Source organism: Apostichopus japonicus, chromosome 20 (genome assembly GCF_037975245.1).
Source record: "Apostichopus japonicus isolate 1M-3 chromosome 20, ASM3797524v1, whole genome shotgun sequence".
Taxonomy (NCBI): domain Eukaryota; kingdom Metazoa; phylum Echinodermata; class Holothuroidea; order Aspidochirotida; family Stichopodidae; genus Apostichopus; species Apostichopus japonicus.
The window spans coordinates 5,012,776-5,035,874 of NC_092580.1; the positions used below are offsets into that span (position 1 = coordinate 5,012,776).

General features: G+C 37.6%; 1 protein-coding gene across 2 annotated transcripts; it reads right to left on the minus strand.

Moving 5' to 3' along the window:
• Positions 1 to 6,062: 6,062 nt before the first annotated feature.
• Positions 6,063 to 22,914, minus strand: LOC139961339 (uncharacterized). Of its 2 annotated transcripts, XM_071960479.1 has the most exons (4): positions 22,669 to 22,914; positions 17,141 to 17,886; positions 10,409 to 10,632; positions 6,063 to 9,801 (listed from the first exon to the last, which is right to left on the minus strand). In XM_071960479.1, exons 2-4 carry the CDS (start codon positions 17,392 to 17,394, stop codon positions 9,086 to 9,088), a joined length of 1,194 nt encoding a protein of 397 aa, XP_071816580.1. In that variant the 5' UTR covers positions 17,395 to 17,886; positions 22,669 to 22,914; the 3' UTR covers positions 6,063 to 9,085. The 2 variants fall into 2 exon arrangements, with proteins under 2 accessions (XP_071816580.1, XP_071816581.1); XM_071960480.1 differs by lacking the exon at positions 22,669 to 22,914 and having other exon boundaries at positions 17,141 to 18,237.
• Positions 22,915 to 23,099: the final 185 nt, after the last annotated feature.

A 23,099-nucleotide genomic window follows, 5' to 3' on the forward strand; every position in this document is an offset into this window, starting at 1 on the left:
TGTATGAGGGTCTTCTCGGCAATAAGCTGTAACGTTATACGTGAACTAGCCCACACACAATAGCTGTTTTTAATAATAAGATGTTAACGTAAATTTGACAAAATAAATTTACCTAACTTTGAGTTGCTTTATGTTGGTAAAGTTCGAGCTAGGGACTAAATCAAAACCAGTAAACAACGAAGACAGTTTGAAATGCTATTCATGCATAACGTCACAATATATTGCACAATGTACTCGTCCAACTAAAATGAAGCAATTTTCAAAAATGTTGTATCTCAGCAATGGAACAAGCTGTCAAGTTGAGGAGTTGGACCAAAATATTTTTCTTTGTTAAAGTCTCAATACGTGTTTGCTGATGTGTTTCGGAAAACAAACTTCCGAAGCAGATTCAATGTTTATTATTCTTAATGCACTCTGACCAGGTGGGTTTTCATTGAGAAAAGCTGTCGAAATCGAAAGAAATTTATTTTTCTGTTGCCCTTATGGCGCGAACGATTTACCGTAAAATCACTGCGACCGTCCAAATCAACATGTTCATTACACAACTGTAACCGTTATATACTCAGTACCGTCCACTTTCTTTGACCCAATTCCATGGAGGAAACGTTTGGAAACATCTGTTTATTCAATGCAATGGAAGGAAATGACAAAATTTTGCAAGTTACATCGGTAAGATCAAAATAAAGATACTATTCAAGGGGTGTAACCTAACATAGGCTAGCCACGAAAGTGAAATTAGTCCTATGCCTAACGGTCGTAAATAAAACACAGAGATTTGATTGGCGCATGATCTGTTGGGTGGGGCTTGCAAATTTTGATTGAAGTTTGTAGAATCTACGGACTTGTTAATAAATCTGGCGAATTTTATTCAGCTCAAATGTTCAAAGGTTTGCTGTATAGACCCCAACTATATAGCACGCTATCATGGAAAAGTTTCTTGAGATTACGTAATCGATCTGCCGTGGTCGTAAAATGACCTCTTTCAACCAATTAGTCTGCAAAGCCTGCCACATATTCTTTCTATGAGTGTCTTTGTGTGAACGCTCTGTGATTAACCACACTGTAGACATGAACATATTTCCAAACAGTGTTTACAGAAAGAGCCTAATGGTGTTAAGAAGCTATGCAGGCAAATTGTATCGACTTACGATCGTGGCAGTTCGATTACGTAATCACAAAACTTTCGTAGCTATAGCGTGCTATAAATGCGGCCAATAAAGCAGATCTTTAACGGCAGATAACTCAATAAAAATAATGAATATTAATATGAAAATTGCATAGAACGGTGTCATTTTCACTGAGCTTTTAGGGCAGCTTTGAAAGGTCGAAGTTTAAATTTGGCAAACACACATTGACGTTTACACACAAACGTTTACAAAAAATATTACAAAAAAAATTATTTCTTTATTAATTATGTGGTGCGACTATGTAGATACACGATATTAAAGGATATTTTGTTTCCATATGCTTTTAGTTCAACTTTTGGTTGTGTGTGCAAATTATACATCACGTGATAGACGAGAACGAGGGAGTGTGAAGAATTTTAACATTTTTAAAGTTCCACTTCAGTCAATTGTTCAAATTCCTCGTTTTGTGCTATATTGTATAAAACTGCTTTGTCGTGGTGCATTCTTGATGATTCATTCGCATTATGCTAATCAATGCATTTATAGAAACGATTGGTTAAAGGACGTAGTGGTTTATCACGCCATCTTAGCATCATGCTATTAAAGGAAAATGCAGTTCAGGCACGTACAAATTCTGTCATGAGATATTAACGAATATGCATATGGTTAAATTAGCAATCGCATATTAGTATGTGTGTGTGTGTGAGAGTAGCGTGCCCCCCCCCCCCCAAAAAGGGGGCGATGGGTTGTTGAAGGCGAGTGGATACGGCCATTCGGGGGGATTTTTTTCACAACTTTCCATAAAGGCTCGTGCTCTGCCTAAATAAGTCGGGAGCACGTAACATTTGATCCGTCACCCCCCTCCCCCCCCCCCCTAATTTAACGGTTTCAGAATTCCTGCAAAAAAAAAAAAGTCAAATCTAAGCAAGTGCTCTTACGGTTCCAATTCTATTGAGAAGAGTCCTCCAAAACTTTTATTGTTTGCTTGTTTATAATTGTTTAATGATTTATTTATTTTCAAAGAAGATTAAGTGCAAAACATATGACAAGGGCAAATTACTTATTATGGTTAACTTTTCGGGAATATTAACCACTACCGCGATACATAGCAACACGCTGATTTACTTTATATCCTCACTAATGTTGCCACGTTGTCCACCAGCAGGATATCCGTGAAAGGTCATCAGTGTTGATCCTACATTTTAGCGTGCTAAAAGTTGTCAAGAGTATATACCATCTAGAAGGTTTTGATTCTCCTCGTTATGCATGCCCAGATATTGGGGGCGTACAATGAATCTCTCAATGAGGCGGATTATACTTCGAAGGTGGCAAACAAATACTTTATAGGTTTGAGCATGAGTGTCCATTATTAGAGTTTCTAGGATATATATATATATATAGACGTATATATATATATATATATATATATAGACGTATATATATATATATATATATATATATATATATAAATGTATCAATATATAAAGATAGATAGATATATATATATTGATATATATATATATATATATATAGATATATATATATATATATATATATATATATGTATATGTATATAGGCCCTATATAGATATATATATATATATAAATATATATATATAGATATATATATATATATATAGATATATGTAGATATATGCATATGGGATATATATATATAGGAGTAAAGGGGAAAAACCTATATGCTGCAATGTAGAGAACGGCTGGATCTCGAGTGAGATACAGAAATTAAATTAGTGAATGATTGGAAGTAAAAACAGCCAATGCTTGGATTTGCAGAGTTTTCGAGCAAAACTATAGATTACCGAAAGGTCAAAATTTCGGTGATCTTGTACAGAAGAAGAGCTCGTTTTGCTCGAAAGCTCTGCAAAAATCCTTGCAAAGGATGTAGTGATCTGGAAAAAAATAAAAAACCTTAAATAGCCCAGAAGGATCTACGTGGAAAGAAAAAGAACTCCCAGGGCACGCTATATTCTTTAAATCCAGGTACTATAAGACCGATAAAGTTCGTTCGTTATCTGAGATCCGGGTTCATATTTAAATACCAAAAACGATTTTCAACAGGTAATTGTAGAAAAGGGTATATACAAAGACAACAATATCCATAGACTTGAGCTGTATTCACATAGACTCAAGGTACAAGTTTCATATGTGATAGTCCAAGAAAATTTATAAAAAGATGTGTGTTTGGGGGAAGGGGGGGGGGGGAGGGCTGATAATGTTTCTATATCTATTCAGTTTAAAATATGTTATATCTCTGGAATTCTCCTTTAAGACTATCTTGTTGATGAAGTCCTTATTACAGCCATAAAAGTTAATGTTCATCCACCTTTTTTGAAATTGTAAAACTTTAGTCAAACCATATCAGTGTAACTTCATACGCACCCAATTCGATAACATTTAACACTATGTCATTGACATTTTTGTAAAACACAGTTCTATAGTTTTAATAGTTTCCAGAATTTCCATAACTTCTATAATTAAAAGAGATTAAAGTGTCTTGCCCAATGACACAACGTAATGATCTGGCCAGGACTCGAACCTGCAAACCTTAGATCACGAGTCCACTGCCTTAACCACTTGACCATAAGCACTTTGTTGGTATATTTTGTGTTGTAAATCATGGCGGGATGAATAAGTAGAAATAATAGAAATAATGTTAGCAGAGTTTGGCATTGTCGTCTGAGAATGAATGGCAAGTTTGTTAATCCGTTCTGCACAAATAATCATGCTGGTTTTATTTAGTAACACGTTTGCATTAAATCTAATCTACTCTTTCTTTTTTGTGTGTGAAAAGTATCTTTTATTTTCCATTTTGGTTATTCAAAAAGTGCCCTTTTGATGTGAAATTCAGAAAATTGTTAAAATGAGAAAATGTGCCCGGTGTACTGTTGAAAATTAGATTCCAAAAATACTGGAATTTGTGATACAGAAATCTCTTAGTGATCATAATCATATTGCTTATAGACGATTTGTGGTTTGCGCCCTCAACTCAAAGTCTAAAATTCCACTGCCCCCCCCCCTCCCCGCCCCTTCTTCCGATCGCATCTGAACTGCCCCTCTAAATAAGCTAGATATAACAACTATAACCACGCGTTGTACCTGTCTGTGACCTTTCTGTGTCACTATAGCCATTTCTTTTGCCAGTCTAATGTCATTACATACGGTACCGGTTCTGTGGCTGAGTGGATAAAGGCGGTGGCATTTGAAGCAATGAGGCTTAGCAATCGGGAGGTTCCGGGTTCGATACACGATTGGGTCATAAATAGTATAAGGTGGTTTTTCATCCAATAGCAATCTATGGTTTTCCCATCTGGAAATAACTTTCTAAATTGAAAAGATGCCAAATTGGAGTTAAAAATGTTGAATTGGAAACCACCCGATGTGTAATTTGTAATCGATAAGCCCATTGCGAGTTTCTTCCACATCTGTGGTCGGTTAAGCGTCTGCTGATTATGATTATGATTTTTGTTTTATTATGATCAACCGACCGATCTTCCTTCATAACTCTCCAGTTGTGTGTGATCTGAATCATAGTATCGGCTGATCATAAGCACTGTCGATTTATCAGGCCAGGCCATGATAGATTATAATATTTTCTGTTCCCTAACACGTTATAGTGTACATACATATAGGTGTAGGATGACGTAAAAATCTATCAACTAAAGTTTCGTACTGTGTACCGACTGACCCATTGCGCAATAATCCTCCTCGGTGTAATTTCGCAGACTATATATAGTAACATAATGTCTGCCTGTTCAAGTTTTGAAATAACCACAGGAATATTTTTGGTTTTTGGAACATTGTTCACAAACAGTCTGCAGAAAAGAGGAACAATATTTGAATAGTACAAAAGTGACTTTTGTGACAAATTCATCAAATTCAACTACAAAATTTTAATGAATTGTTTTGTTAGTTATTGAATAAAAATGGGGGGGGGGTGGATGTTATTTCATCAGTATTAATCATAATTTTGAAGAATTTCCCCTATGTTTCGAAAATTGCTGTAAACTATAGTAGGCTAGAGATTAAAAAAAAAATTAAACCGCTTGCATTGTATATTTTACAGTCTGTTATATAATAGCTCGGTTTCGCCATCGTAAATGCATTACCATTGACTACGTGCATCCAGACAATTCTAAATGGTTACAAAATTGGCACTCTACACAATGATCTGTCATAACTTTAGTCGCTCTACATCTTAATATTTAAATCCATATTTTTATTCTATATTAACTCTCGCATGAACACGTTTAAGCTACAGTAGATTGTAATGTTTCCTCCAAAAACATGTTCCCAGCCACACCCTCTTTTCGTTCTCCCCCCCCCCCTCCCCCTTGGCCTACCCAACTTCCGGCGACCTCTTTAGAGACATGGTTTCAAGTTGAAGATATAGTGATACTTCCCAGGTAAAAAAAAAAAAAACATGCGCCACTTGTACGTGCAGACACATTTATACCGAGAGTATTGAGATCACTTGGACATGTGTTTAGGCCATAGAATGGTTTAGGCTTACCTTTTCCAGCAAACCCGGATTTCACTCTGTGTTGTCTTGACAATGTCGTTGTTTTTACTTGAAGCTGAACCATACATAAAGTTATAGGCTAGCCATACGTAAGTTATACAGACAGAGATTTTGAGTAAAATGTGCTGCCATGAAAACGCAATCACAATTTGGCTAGTAACCATAATTTAGTACCGTATACCCTAGGAAACTAGTCATGGGCGTTGATTTGTGGGGGACGGGGAACACGTACGCCCTTCCTCGCCCCACTATGTAGTACTAGTAGGGGAAGATTCCAGATCCAAAATGGCGTCGCAGGGAAACAAACTGGCCACAAGAAGTTGACTTTTCTCAGATGCGTAACTTATAATAAATTAGATATTTAATCGAAATAATGAAATCATGAAAGTTACTGCATTGTGTTTACTTTATTATTTCATCCACAAAAAATACAAATAAACGAGTAAACAAGCATCGAATTTTAATATCATTCAACGCTATAGCAGGGCACCCATTCTTGATTGGGAATAGTTTTATATATTTTAGTGGACAAATAAACAATAGCTTGGACAAATATACAGTAGCATGGACAAATATACAACAGCGTGGACAAATATACAATAGCGTGGACAAATATAGGTAACTATAATGACAATGATAAAATTGTACAATTAATATGGAAAATATATTGGCATTGAGAGATACCTCATGACATGGATACATAAATAATAACATGGACAAATAACTATAATCATAATAATAATTATAATCATAACCAAGATACGTCGAAAAGATACATGGCAAAATCAAAAATTTATAACTACCATTGAAAAATTATTATTAAATATATAGTAGCATTTACAAGAAATCATAGAAGGGTGAATCAAAGATAACCATAAGTTACATCGGGACATCGAGAAATAGCAGAATCAAGGCTAAGTATAGGCTATTTGGACAGCTTTATGAATATTCAGTGTTTCTATATCACATATGACAGAAACATTGTGCTTTGCATACAGTTTTGACAAATGAAAAATGAATCACATGTAAACCGAACGTTCACACTGTCGACGTAATCAAAAGATGGCTGTACGGTAGGCTACATACATAATTCGGAAAGGTTATCGTGTTTTCCTGCATATATTAACATGTTCCAGCTCTACAGTTCTACGTACGTTTAACTAGTACCACATTTCCCGTGAGCGTGATTTTTTTCCCAGGATGGTTGTGGGTAATTACCATAAAAGGAGGCGTGTCTCAATCAGTGCATCCTGGGAAAAAAAATCACGCTTCCCGTGAATGATTTTAAGCTGGTAACCATAAGTATAACCGTACCAGTGAATAACGATAAGTTTCTCCCTGAATGTTTATACGTAATGTAGGCTCAGTAAGCTAGGTTACACTCGGCTACGTATACTAGCCATATGGAAGTGTGTTAGGCAGAGGTATGTCCTTTAGTACAAACAAGCTCTGTGTGTTGCTGGTTGCTTTGGCGACAACTCCTTCACGGACATAGCAGGAAAAACACAACAAACTGCTTAAATGAAAGTCACTAAGGCATGTTGAATGCGTAACAATAAATAATAGATGAAGAAAGACATATCATCATTAATTATAATATATACTGTACATTCATTTCGAAAACGTGGCCTAGGCTACAGTAGGATACAGTAGTCTAATGAAACAACAAAAAGCCGAAATAGGCCTATATTAAATGTTGATGGTTCGTGGCCTAAAATGCTTAGTAAAATGATGCAAACATGTATCTACGCTTACTATAAATGATTATGATGAATTATCAAAAAAAAAAAAACCGTAATTGGTCAATTTGTAATTTGTCGTCAGTGAGGTGACTTTACGATATTATCTTTACGACTTACGAGTCAAGCTTGAGAAATTGTTCAAACCATTTCACTTTTGATATTTTGTATCCCGCGTCATGATTCGTTACAACACTGACAATTAACATCTAAGCTTTTGTTTTTATGTAGGCTCATAAAGATGTTAAAAAAATGTGTTTGCTTAAAAATCCATTTCGTTCATACTTAGCGTAATGAGTTGAGTGCTTTGTAGCGACTGCAGGTTAAGAAATTGAGTACAATTTGATATGGCATGAGTACAAAATATGTACCCTAGCACGGGACTCGAAAACTAGAAGCGTTTTTCATGTTGTTTTTTGTGGCCATTGTGAAATGGAACTTTAATTTAGTCAAATTTTTAATGTCAAAAACAAACATTACTAATTGTTATGGGAAGTGCTAGAAATCGAATAGCTTGGAACGTTTCCCACGATCGTCGCCAAACGTCGTATGATGTCATACTAACGATGACAATTAGGCTATAACAACACCGTTTGCAAGCGTATTTGAACACATGCATTCAATTATGAAAACCGTTGGAATATTAATCATATATTATAATTGTTATACCAAACGGGAGAATGGGAATTACAACAACTTTACTATACATATAGGTGAAAATAAAATAAAATTAAAAAAGTAAGATAAAAGTAAGATAATGCTTTTACAATATGTGAAAGGCTTTCTTATTTTACTTATATTATACTCCCTTAAAGGGACACTATTTCAGCGTTTCGCTGTTACGTTGCTTCTATTAATAACAAAACAGAGTAAGTTTCATTGTTTCTTGTTAAAAAAAGTATAAAGTAATATTTAAAAAAGAAAAAACAGGCGAAAGAACCAATGGCACAGTTGTTTACATTTATTAAAGAGATATTCCGGTGGCTAAAACATGCGGCATCTTTACCACAAAACCACATCATGTATCATGGATGATATTTCAAATTTGATGGTACTTGTTGAATGCATCTGGCAACATTCCGAGTGAATGATGTCATCACGACAAGGTAGAATGTTAACAGTGTTGAAACTTAAATCATTATGTCATCGTTAGGTCATTATGTCAGGTGATTTAATATGTTAGATTCATTATTTGCAAACCTCATCTCCATGATAGAAAAATGAACATTGTAATAAAATAAAGAAAAACCATAAAAATGAAAATAAAATGGAGGACAGGTGGCTCGATGATGTCATATTTAGACTTGATCAAGTCTTCGGTCTAGTGTGTGAAGGAACATAAAATCTGTGATATCTTCTGTAACGACATCATAATATTTCTCTTAGCTGTTTGGGGGTGGTTGTTCATGGCGGTTATCTATATCACACAAATAATGATGGTTGAGGTATGTCTCTCCTTTAAGGGTAAGTGTTACATTGACTGCCACCGGAATAACACTTTAACGAGTCAAAGATGATGACAACGTTTGTGATCAAATTCCTTAATATAAGCCATTTACTGTACACGTATTGCTGGTTAACATAAACTCGATTTACAATGTTGTGAAAATATTTTACACAAATTAAAACTAGCAAAAAAAAAAATATGTATAGAAAGAAATAGAAATAGGTCTGATTTACTTATGGTTAATATTCAGAATAAATCTTTTCTTTTCATTGCTTGATGCTTGTCGGTTGTCGCTGTTGTTGTTGTTACTGAATTGTGATTTCATGTTTTTCTGCGTTCTGCAGAGTAAATCAATTTCTTCTTTTGCCATTTTTAACTCTGATTTGGTTTTCTCGAGCTCGTCTTGTGTGTAGGACAGCCCACACTGTAGTTCCTGTACTAACTTCTCCAAGCTCTGAGCACGCGCGCTTTCAGCCAACTCGCCTACACGCGCATTCGTTAACTGTCGGCTGGCAGGTGGAATATCGGAACGAGGGCGCGAAGATGACGTAATGAGATGTTTATTTTTATGCATGACGTCATCGACCAAGCTGCCCGACTCTCTCCGATTAGGTGAGTCCAAACTATCCACCCCGGGATGTCTCGCTCGGCTTCCGCAGTATTTCAAAACGTCGTCTGTTTGATTGTTAGCGCGCAGTCGCACTGTAGGATGATGGACAACTTCATCAAAGCTTCGATTTCTAAGCTTTAAATTTTTGAGCATCCCTTTCCTTTCCTTTGTGGTTTTGTCGTGCTCTGTGAAGGGTGTCGAGTGCGATCGACACACAGGTTGCTTTCTCTGTGGTGACGTTGGGTATGAGTTGGTGCCGTTTGGGTGCATAAGATTGGTGGTCACCATTGGATCCTCATGATACGGTGTCTTCCATAGGGTCGGTTTCATATCGTCTGCAAAAGTCAATCAAACAGTCAATTAAATAATAAGAATTAGAAAGATTGAGTTATGTAAGTATCAGTAAGTCTTTAAAGGATGACTTGAGGGGTATTTTGTTCCCTGCTGATATGCGGTTATTAACCGTGGTTCCTAGGGGTTAGATTGTCCTAGACAAGTTGATTGCAAGTCGTATTTAAATATCTAATTTGGTACACCACAAACGCACTCTTCTATATTAACTTTCTGGAATGTTCCTTTAACCCAAACTTTAGGCTGACGTCCCAGCAGTCTCAATCGAGAATTAATGCTATTCAATTGTTTTCAATTCTGGTAACACATTGTTATTCATTTGGGAGGTGGGGAGGGGTGGTAGGTGCGACGGGTGTTTTTGAGGAAGTGACTTGTTAAGGCATTTTATGCTTATTGGTCGTTCAGCCGCCGTGACTGGCGCAAAGATGATGAGGGCGCTCTTATCACCTCACCTCAATCGTCAGTCGGGGTTAACAAGAAAGTAGAATTATCTCCCGTCAGCCCAGCAGCTTTAAAATCTTGTCACGTCACAGCGACACCAATATTTAAAGGTCAATTCCTCTCCATTTTATTATCAAACGTAGTACTTACCACCGAATACCACACCGTCCAGGTAGCGCACGATTTTAGCGTTCTCAGCGACTGAGGCCTCATCTAAGATCGTACGACGCTCTGAATTTTTGATGAATATGTCGGACCCAGCTTCGACCAAAAATTTCACGATTTCGAATTGACCGCGATATGCAGCAAGATGCGCCGGTGTATCTCCGAACTGTGTTTGAAGGTTTAACGGTGACCGGTGTGCGATGAGCAACCTAATAAAGAAATTAATAAACAATTAAACATTAATGTATTGAATGGTGAAAAAAAAACAATATACAAAACAGACATACGACCTGAGTGCAGTAAATAGCGACAATATCACACGGAATGATATGGTAGCGCAAAAGTTGAGAAATGAATTAACTAATGTAAAAAATCAGTTAGACATCAAACTATTGGGGATCCAAAAGCTCAAAGTGTTGACCTTTGTCATAAATTTTCGAATGGGAGTTCCCGCCCTGGAAACTGGCAAGGTACTGCCACACTTCGTCTTAGTTTCCCCATCTACCCCTACCCCGCTCCAGAGTGCCCCCGTTTTTATATTCAGGCCGGATGTATGAATCATATGTGAACACGAAACTCAATAAGATAACGGGTAAGAACACATCGGGCCATATATAGCTGTTTAAATATACTGATGTTGTTAAACACCTATGCAGCAGCATATATAGCCAATAACCAATCATTACAAGGGAAATTACGATAAAAGTCACTTCGACCAATAAAAATAACATGACGGCTGATTCTCACATGTTTTATTGGGGGCACACGGATGTGCCACAAATATCATGGCGCGTTTTTAATCGTTCAACCTTCCACCCCAGTCGTTTTTACTGCATGTTAAACACCAAACGATAAACTGGCATTTATTCATGTTTCTATGAATTCGACTACTAAACAACGAAAAGGGAAATCTCCGTAGCTGGCATAAGGGACCTTAGTTTCTTCTATTGCAATAGAATAGTGTACAATTGTATACACCAACAAAATTATTTCTCGATACGAGTTACGCAGTTGCAAATAATTGCGTTACAAACTTCCCATACATACAGTATTGTAAAAGGTAATGAATAAAACCAGACGTTCTATAACATGTCGTAAAGATGAATGATTTTCAATTCCTGAGACTGTCTGACTCTTATATTAAACAGCATAATTACAGAGAGCAGACATTATAAGTCATAAATGCTTTTTAGATATATAGCCTACTTAACCGTGTGACGTTTATAGCGGCGGCAATATAACAACGGAGTGTTTACAGTAGGCGTATACTCTCCGTGCAGTTACCAACACCACATTGATATGAAGACACGATTCATGGAAATCAACAAGGATTTAGAATGTGCATCCGCTATTTAGTAATATACATGCAGTCACCAATGGGTTATATTGCCATTTGTCATTACAAGATTAATTAATACAGTTCAAAACGCTGAGTATTATTTTCCCATAATACAACGCGATGACCACACTCCGACAGTATTTGGCATTTTGCCGAAAAGAGCCGAAAACTCTCAGACTGGGCAGAGTACGTATTAAGAAGTATACTTGCAGAAAACAATGGCTTACATCCCGTCGAAAATGCGGCAACGTGAACATAGGTATAATTTAGGGTGAAAATTGGGGAAATTGGAAAATAACCAGAATCAGTTAGGACAAATATACAGGCCAAGGAGGAGAAAGTTGAAGCAACTGTGATTAAACGGATGGGAAGGGGAGGATGTGGGGTGCGGGGGGGGGGCAACGAGAATTGAAACACGTACACTGTTATTATTGACCTAATATTTTTGCGTGAAACTTATCCGTTACATCTGCATTGTAATTTCTATGGCGAATTTTTATTGGAGTAATTTAGTTTGGAATACAGCAGTTACAAGATTCCGAAGAGCACGAGGGTGGGTATGATTGTTTGGGGGGGGGGTGGGGGTGGGGGGTGTGGGTGAACTAGTCAATTTAGGAAACCTTCAAAACTTTGAGCAAGGTTTATTACTATACGGTATGTGAATATCTATACACAGTGGCATATATACTGATTCTCCCTGCCAATATCTAGGCAGTTATGGGACTACATAATATAAGTTACGTAACCATTCTTTTATTCTAAAGCATTTGACTGTTTGAATGTCTATATTAGCATTCGTGTGAGGTTCATACAAGGTTTTAGTGCAGTTCTGTTTAGAACGTTTTCGAACTATTTTCTTCAACTCCCGCGAAGTAACAAGGTATACTGGCACTGCACTATAACGTGGAATAATCTGTACTATACCCACTAGTTCACATACAGTGAAGGGCTTATTGGTGTACACTTTTTTTTTTTTTTTTTTATATATTACATTTTTATATATATTTTGTTTATGCTCTTACCACCTACTGTAGCCTCTGTTGACCTCAAATAACATTTGCTATTTATCACCTAAAACAATACCCTATAGTGCACTTTATAATACACACAGACGTTACATGTAATATTTATTGATCTTACGATCAAAATAATGCGTACCTAAGGGTAAATAGGCCGTTGTATATATAAAAAAAAAATAGAAAAACGTAAAGACGGAAATTATGCATGGAAGATCAAATGGAAACAACTGCATATATATATATATATATATATATATATATATATATATATATATATATATATATATATATTATGGTACATAGCGCGATAATTCATTGAACCCGGATCTACAGAGGTCACGGGTATACAGGCTGCTATTGTTACTATTCATATAATTACTTAGTGAATATAATACAGACATAATCACTGTGATACTATATAGGCCCTACACGATACGGAGTTTCTTTTTTTCTCTGTACAATTCAGTATACCGTTAACACGGCATCTAACTTAACAAATAATCACTTCAAATTGTTCAATTGCTCAGACGATAAGCAGGTTCTCTATACATGCATTATAAGCCAGATAATATGTTGTATTGTTTGTGTCCTCTGAGTGGTGGTAATAAGCGTGTCTATTTTCCCCTTTCCCAACAATACAGGATGTTAAAAAAAAACCAACAACAACGCGGGGGGGGGGGGTCTGTATCACACATTCCTATTGTGTTTTGTTTATCTGTTTATCTGTTTTATGTGTTTTTCTTTTGTTTTAAATTTAAATTTAAAAGAAAGAAGAAGTAATTAGAAAATCGTCCGGTGTTTGTGGAAGGGGTTAAAGATCATCAGTACACTGAAACTTACTGATGTTTGAATTATTATTATTATTTTTTTTTTCCAAAATTATTTCCAGAACTATTGAAGGATTTATATATCTCAAAGGAGTAATGTGTCAACCGAGAATTACAAAAAAAAAGTGTTTTGGAAGGGGGGGGGGGGGTTGGGTGTGTGGGGGGGGGGGTTGGGTCGAGATGGGTGAAGGGGATATATTCGTATTTCAACAACTTGAGGAAAAGATTGAAATATTACAAGAGATAATCCTTCCTTCGACGAGAAGTATTTAAAGTTGTTGCCTAGATAACTCATTGATCAAATATTGGCCAATTACCCGACATATATGCCTATACACTTTATGTAGATAGGAGGTATATACATATAAGCCTATGATACATGCATATACCATTCATATCTTGAGAACAGGAAAAAAAGTTAGGGTAATAAGGTCAAGGTACATGCACACGTCACTTCCTTTCTTTTCCAGATAAATAAAGCAAACAATTGTATCTTCTGTTCATCGTTGGTGTGAATTATAGGACAATATATATATTATTCCATTAGTCTTTGATTGCAGTGTTGCAGTTTGAGCTTACCGTTTATATCAGTAGCATAATTAATAATTGACGCGTGGGCGGTGTGCAGGCGGGTTAGGGGCTGACCGGTGTTACGCTATGTCGTAAGTTGGTAACGCTATGATAACTTACGGCCATTAGCTTGTTGCAGCTTGAAAAAAAAACTATCGACGCTATATAGCAAGAAACATGAACCTAATGATTCATTGCAGATTCAGTTTGATCTAGAAGTCTATGTCATTGAAAGTCTGACATACTTGCTCTTCACTGAGCCTATAGACGTCATTCAGTCTCACTTGGGAGCAGCGGTGGAGCACGTGGTAGGGAATAACCATAGATGGGTATCTCCCGCCCCCCCCCCCACCTTCGCAGGGCGCGCTCAGCTTGATTACTTTTAGGGGGGCAGTGCTTTGATAGCGGGAAAAAAGGCAGGAACTACTTTTTAAAGACAATTTTGGGGAGGGGATGGCAGGTATTGTGTGTGTGTGTATACAAAGGAATTCACATTAGTTGAGAAGTGCAAGAATACTTTTATCGCTCCCAAAACATTAAGGTTTGTTACATAGCGTCTCATTTCGCGGTCGAACAGGTTGGTCAGACAGTGAAATGAATGGGTGGGTTGGAAGGGGGAGGGGGAGGGTTGGATTAAGGAATTGGGATGGTTTAAGAGTGTGTGTTAGGCTATATATCTATACTGATGGGTATAACTTCAAAACCCGTGTGCTATTGGACTGATATCCACACAAGTACATAATTGAACGTTTTGTGAACATGTAGGCCTATAAGGCAATATTGTCAACAATTTAGTACCGTACCCTTGCATATTCTTTCAACAACAAAAAAGAAGAAGCAACTTGTAAAATCCTCAAACTCAAATTCTCTCTATACGCCCACGCGGCCCTTTCATTTGAATCGGATATCCGATTGCCACGAATCGTTATTTTATAAGTATAACATAACAAATTGACGCCCACGCTACAAGTAAGTACACCTGTACATGTTACAACAAGGGTACACATACACAGACACCCCTTATTCACTTTCCATGCTAAATACAATTATACAGACTTATTACTTTACTCCCACGCGTGGCAAATAAACTATGGCAGTCGACAGATTTGTCATGGAAGAGATATCGGAAGTTGTGTTATTGAAAGCTACCAATACTCAAATCCCCCTATACAATCCCCACGCAAATTATCAAAACTCGCCCTACATCCCGCAACCCCCCCCCCCCCCCACAACCCTACTGCCTTTAACAATTGAAATTAGTTTCTAAAACTACGGTGGAAGTTCTTTAACCCTCTAAATTATTTCCGAAATTTGAATTTAAGAACGATAACAAATATTGTACACAATACACTGATTTTAATAGATCGTCAACCATTTCACAAGTCGACTTTTTTTAAGCGACTTTCGTTCCGACAGCACAAGGGAACGGAAGATGAAAGAGGAGTGCGTGGGGGGGGGGGGGGGGCTAGTTTTAGAAACCCCGGTAATTTATATTGTGAGTTTCGTTCCTGGCAAACCATACAAAGGCTGGTGCTTTCACCCGGCCAGGGCTGATTTCTGGGGTGTATAATCGTGTGCTTGACTCTACACTCTATCACTACAATCCTGCCATACTTTACACACCGTTATATACGGGTAGAGCCTATATCTGTATACGGTGTCATGAAAAGTCACTGACCATCAACAATTGGGACAATTGTTTGTCTTTTCCCCTCACACGACCAAAGGCTGGCTAAGCGCAACTCATTTACCCTTCACAAGACGGAAGCCTGCATGGCTAGGCGCGGAATTTTTACCCATCACACCACAACCCCGTACGCTACGAATTAAACAGGCTAGGGACGCGTCTGGTGTTTACTTTTAATCTTCATTCATAAAATTAAACAACGATATCTATGATACGGGAGGCGCCTATCATGATTGTGTACGTGTTTACCCTGTATAGTGGAAACAGGTCAACAAACTGTGTGTTACGTTAATGTCAACCGTTTAACAAACTGAGAACAGACTTAGGACCCTCTATATCATACCGTGAGCCATAAACCTTAATAAAAAAATTACCCTAACGGATCAGACTATCGTTTGAAAAATAGAAATTGCATATAGAATCCGAGCTGACGTGAAATGGTTACGGAGTGTTTGCTTTGTTTTGTGTGGCGTATATATGCATACACACTCGACTGGTCCAATCTGGGATCACGGGGTGTTAACACCATAACATCAAAAGATGGAATTTTCTGTGAACAGATTTCGGTGTTACGAGATCTCTAACCAAAGGTTTGGAATGGTGCCTCGCGGATCGACGTGGTGAACATCCTCCCCCCTCCCCCACCCAGTTTTCAACCTCGAATACAAAATGAAATAGTTATTATTATAGCCCAAGCTTGCGTACCTTCTTATGGACTTAATTTATTATCGAAATATGCCTTAGAACGCACTATTTCACGTCTATACACTTTAATTTTATCTCTGGGGAGAGAACCCTCGAACCCCCTACGTGGTAGTCGGTTTCAACGACATACTTTTTGAAATCCTGCCGATCCGTCCGTGGTAAGCCTATATGTAGCACGGGAGCTAGGACTGGGTGGGCAGAATTGCATGAGACTATCGGGCATTTTCTTCTTCTTCAAGAGTTCCAATAATTAGAGGCATATTACTGTTAAAAGCGTTGGATAACTATATTTTAAACTTTCAATTTGCGTCCCAATTTCACCCATCCCTCCATGATCATCCCTTCCACTTCTCAGTGGAGTTTCCTGAGCACAAACAAAACAAAAGCCTGAAAATAGACATGGATATAACAGCGCACTCCCGTTTGAATACATACTATTTACAACCTCCTCCCTCTTCCATCGCCTCCCCCTACGACCAAAGAGATGTTGGAACACCCCACCCTGCCCCCTCCCCCTCCATCCCCACCCCCTCCCGTACGCAGATCAATACAGCGATGTATCAGACTTACTTTACTACCTCCAGGTGTCCCATTTCGGAGGCTGCATGTAACGGTGTCGCCCCCCAGTTGGTTTTCGATTCCACGTTGGCGCCTTTCGCCAACAGGTTGCTGACAACGTCGGTGTATCCTTTCGTACTCGCCCAGAACAACGGCGTTTCACGTTTAGTTTTAGACTGATAGTTAGCCGATTCCTTGCTTGTGGCCAGTTGTTTCCATATTTCTACTTTATCTTCGCTTTGAATGGCGCGGATTAGCTCAGCCATTGCCCACGAAGTCTATAATTCCCCAGTCAGCCGTATTCGTCATTGGATCTTTCCCTTGTGCGTGCTTTCTATGGCGTATACACACAGACAAACATACACTACATACATACACACGCACACACTCCTCGTTGACGGAGCAAAACTCAATCTCTTTTGAGAAGATTCAGTTATACACAAATGGTTTCAAGACTGAAGTTGACATGTTTATAGCTCCATGGTAGAACCTATCGACACACAGAGCAAATGAACAATGAACTTGTTATAGAATTCGCCCTACACTCTAGTTATATAGGTATATTCCCAACTGAAGTGATTTTTTGTGCAAGTGTTCTCGGATTCATGAAGGATGGTAGAAATAGACCTTGAGAGTTCTCGTCATCGCTGGATATGTTTCATCGTTAGTTATGGACTAACATACATACCCCTGACCTTTTCAGCTGTGCTAATACTAGTTGGTTTTACACATGTAGTAACCCGAGAAGAGTCCGTTTTCTGCGAAAAACAAACAATGTGGAGGTTACTTCATTGATAACACTGTACCAGTTTACAACAGGACGTGAAAACGTAAACGATTTCCCTATATCCGCTTCTATAACTTCGAAGTTGCTGTATCACCAGAAACGGTCATAAACTCTTACGAAATCATCCTGCTAAGTAGAATCCATGTGGTAATTGCTATGTTCAAAAGTGAGTGCGACTTGTAGACTGGTGAATAACACAAAATGACACAAAACTCAAAGACCATATAGCTACCAAGTTGCAGAACATCAATTATCCGTGAATTGGAAGTACATTGGCTATATATACTTGGTCCTGTTTGTCGTTGCTTTATACATATGAATAGTTAACAGGCTTTGCGTTTGTGCACTGTTGTGGTAAACCAAACTTTTGTTGTTGCCCTAATCGGATTTTTCTGAAATTTGTACAAGCTATTTCAGTCTAGCGCCACTGACTTTTTGTTAATTTTTTTTTTAATGAAACTTCAAGAGGAGAAAGAACGTTTTTCAAATGTATATACAACGGGAGGACTCTGCACGCATTACATGAAAGTATAAACCTGGTTGATTATGCTCAGAACATTAACGTGGTGTGATGCCATGAGGTAATTACCACATCCATCGTCCTAGGCTTTGTATACTTCCACGCTTAGCCCATGGGACTTCAATTATTCGCTTACACTATAGATGTACATCTTGATTAGTCAGTAAAAACAAAACAGAGTACAAGGTAAAGGTTATGTAAAAGACAAAAGTGGCTGATTAGGAAACTAAATTACTTTCCTTGGTTACGGAGGTAATATCTTATTTTGCATATATAATATACGCTATATAGATACATAATCTTGCTATATAGTTACAGCCCATTATGGGGTCACGACCAGTTATAATATGCAATGCCCTAAACATAATAGCCCTGGTCACGTGACGTGAGTTTTTGGTTCAGTGCAATGATTTCTACACCGTTGTCGGGAACGAAATTCAATGCACACAAAAAAAAAAAAATAAATAAACACACATTTTCACGTGATTTAATAAGGAATAATTTGTCAAATTTCCAAAATTTATGAGAAGAAAAAGTATTACTTTAAGTAAAATTGTTAGCTATTTCTTTCAATTCCCTTTAAATTTTAGCATCAATCATTAGTATACAAATGGACCGAACTCAACTAACGTGAAAATCTGTTCTTTTTTTTTCGTTTCTTTTTTGCAAACAATGATAACGAAATAAGTTTCGTGCTGATATTTTCCCCCTTTGCTTCAAATTGACCAGTATACCCGGAATTTCTTTCTCATCTCCTTCATAATAAGCATTTATTGAATTAACAAGTTATTGATCCCTTTATCATACAAATAATAGGCCCTAAGGCTTCTATGTATCTTTTAGTATAGGTACTATTAATTTCCTCTTAACGAGTGCGATTTGTATACGCAGTCTGCTATTTATTATAATATTATTGTTATTATTATTATATCAACAAGGATGCCAGTAAACAAAGTCAGCTGTGTTACAATGCATGCTAAAGCCAAATTATACTGACTTGTTTCTCTTTTATTCAATTTTTTTTTTGGAAGACTTTTCAGGGAATTGCATAGTACATGAATGTATTGTTAAGATAAGTTTCGTTTCAAAGTTATGCAAAATATGTCAGGCTATTGTCGTTGTTACCTCTGCATGGACTCATTTTTCAAGTTCTACCTTACCTGCCTACCACCACCCCTCTCCCATTCGACTCCCATTTGCCATGAAATAACAAGAGCCATTGACTATTTCAAGAATATATAGAACTAAAACATGGACGATATGATCTCTCTATCAAGCTATATATATATAATAATTAAAACGAAAGTTGGCATGAAGCCAATTCGTATAAACTCACATTACTTTGCGTTTCTTAGCCTTTGTCTTTCAATTTAGTCGTTTACAAAAAAAAAAGAAAAAAGAATTGTATGCGCTACGCCAATTCGGTCCCAAACTTGGAGTCGAATTCACTTGGACTGAAATCCATGAAAGTAAGAAGTCATAAACTTTACAAAACATGAGGAGAATTAAAACAAAAAATCGGTCTCTTCCCCCCCCCCCCCAGACTTGGATAACGATCGAGTTATAGTTGTTTAATAATAATAATAATAATAAATGAACTTATAAAGCGATAAAATCTACGAATGATTCAATAGCGCTGTACAACCCTAATAGAAAGCCAACTTAAAAAAATGAGTCTTCAAGCAAGACTTGAACTGAATGAGAGTGGGAGAACTCCGCACAGATATGGGCAGACCATTCCAGAGCTTGGGCCCGGCTGATGGAAAGGCACGGTCGCCATAGGTTTTCAGTTTAGTTCTGGGAACAGTGAGAGTGAGTGTATTGCTAGAACGCAAGGTATAACGAGTATTGACCTGGAAGGACAGATCGTCCGACAAATAGGCGGGTGCCATTCCATGAATGCACTTATACACCAGGAGCAGTACTTTGAACTTAATTCTGAATTCAACAGGCAACCAGTGTTTAGGCTATTCGAAAGATTTCGTGAAACTACATTAAAACCAGTAAGCTATATATTACAGAATGTTTGATATCATTTTACTTTGATAATTGAGACATATTATTTAGGCATGCAGCATAACCCCTAGCATAATGCGCGAGAAATACAATAGAGAGAGAAAGAGAGGGAGGGGGAGAATTTAAAAGAATCCATCCGTCTGTGTGTCCAACATCCCCCCCCCCCCCTCCATAATTTCTCTCTATCTCATTCCCCATGCTTGTCGTCACCCAAACAAAGTATACGGGCTACACTGCCTTCCTATTTTTTTCAGCTTTCGCATTAACCCTTTCGTATGATGTTCAGCTCGAAACAGACTTGCATCTTAATAGCTTTAACTGACAATGAAGTGTGTGTGGGTGGGTGTGGATCCGCCTCTGAGATATACATGGGTATTTATCATTCTTATTAATGACGTATGTTTGTCGCAAATTTTGCAATCATAGAATTCCCTGGTCTCTCTTTTTTTCCTTCTCCTCCTCCCCCTTCTTCTCCTTCTTCTTCCTTTACATTAAAAACAAAGCTAAGATTGGCTGATTAAGGGGGGTTGATTATGACTTGACAGCGAGGTTCATATCAATTGAGTAAACTTCGAAAGTGAAAGCTAAAAGAGTCTAGGCAATGCTTGCATAATAGATTTCAGACGAAGACGAGCGTGACACGAGAGGGTATGGAACAACATTTAAAGTGTACTTGGATAATAAGGAAATAGTGTCACTTATTTAGAAAATAAATATGTTCATGAAAGTCTATTTTTCTCACGATGCCAAATTAATGACATTAACGGATGAGCACGAATAGAGGACAATTTTGAATACAAGTTATATATGTTTCTTTATAACTCTTCTGTTTTTTCAAGAGGTTTAGCTTTAAAAATATATGATTAACCTCTGGGATGCTCCTTTAAGGCTAAACTGATGATGACGTCGACTCCTCAGTGTAGACACGATATCACAATGTTAATTAAACCATTGTTTTATACTATTTCAATAACTCAACCAACTTGTTCTCTTAACTTCATATACCAAACAACTGCGGAAACCCCCTTCGGTGAAATAAAACACCATTTGCCCTTTGCATTTGCATATGAGTAGTACTGACCTAATATGTATCTGTCTTATAGGCTCAATAGACCAGCCACTTTAGTCAATGAGCCTCATATTATAGAGTAATTTCTCAACAGGAAAACAAGTTGAACTGTTAGCAGTGATTTCTAAAGAACTGGAACAGATAAAGTTATTATTTTTGTGTCTAAAAGACATCCTATATATAACAAAAGAAAAAAAAAGCCGGTACGTAATTTCTGCAGCCATGTAATAAACTTTCTACAACCCGGTGTATTTTATCAAGCACGTATTAAAACAGGAGCGAGCACGCAAAATTCATACAAAAAGTCAAAACACACTGAATCAAAATGCGACTAAGGATCCCCCCCCCCCAACCCCTCACCATCAGAATGACAAAGCCCAATGTCACGAAGGAAGTCCTCATATATATAGGCTACGTTTATTTTTTTATGTAATATATTTTAACGTCACACCCGATTGGCGGTTTCTAGTCTTCGAAGCTGAGACCTATATATGCCGTTCTGATGGCCATTTAAAGGTGCGTACACGATTTACATCACAACATATTATCTAGTATTCTAGTACAAATAACCTGTTTTATGTACTGCGTATTACAGCTGACCGGTACTGACGGATTTCATTGTTCCATCTGTGAGATCTGGCTATAGACACGCCCATGTAGTGTATTGCCCATCAAGTTACTGTCATGGACCAGCCATACACTGACCTTAGTTATCTAGCAAATGTGTTAATTACCAATGACCATTTTACATTTTATAACACTGTCAGCCAGACACACCAGCATATGAGCCACACCGTGACAGCTCCATATTGTAACATCGTTAGGGGAAGAACTTAGTGATTCTATGTTGATGGTGTATTCTGACCCACCTGTCCTCAATACCACCCACCGTATCCTTGCCGTCTCTCCCCCACCTCCACCTCTCCCCCACTTCCCCACTTCACCCAATCATCTTACTATACGATGAATGGGGCACGACAGTATAACTGAACACACACCTGAACGATTTTGTTGTTGTTAAAGAGAGTATTGGCTACGCCAGCTCCCAAGACCTGCGAGAAAAATTAAACGTTCTCATTTAAGACCATGTCACGAACGTTTGCCTTAATTTTACGTAACAAAGTCAAACCATTTCAAAGAACTCTTACCTTGCAACTCGGCTCACCCTATACGTGAATACAAAGGCCTAAAGGCCTGTAAACCCGGATTCTAGACTTTGAAAGACTTTGAAAGAATCTGCACGATGACTCCCCTTGAGATTACACAATGTCATATTTATCTAGATACATATATGTGTATATATGCCGTCTACATATATTTGCAGTCAGTGTTGATAACGCTAGTATATAACTGCCAATACACACTTGACGATCACAACATACTATAAAGCCAGTGATACCGTTTGAGGAGAAACAGGATGTTTTGATATTATGCTGGGGAGGCCCCTCTGCTATTTAGAAAACGCTGCCAAATCGGCCAAATCCGTAATTCCAAGGGTCTGTAATGTATGTGTGCACGAGAAAGAACAAGGTAATAGTACCGACATACGGAAGCATATAAATGCCATGTTTATGTCACA

Excerpts from the sequence above, each read along its gene's own strand:
- LOC139961339 (XM_071960479.1), bottom strand. The coding sequence starts at position 17,394 with ATGGCTGAGCTAATCCGCGCCATTCAAAGCGAAGATAAAGTAGAAATA. Across the intron at positions 10,633-17,140 it reads GGACACCTGGAGGTAGTAAA|GTTGCTCATCGCACACCGGT; the intron begins GTAAGTCTGATA and ends TTTCTTTATTAG. Across the intron at positions 9,802-10,408 it reads GGACGGTGTGGTATTCGGTG|ACGATATGAAACCGACCCTA; the intron begins GTAAGTACTACG and ends TGACTTTTGCAG.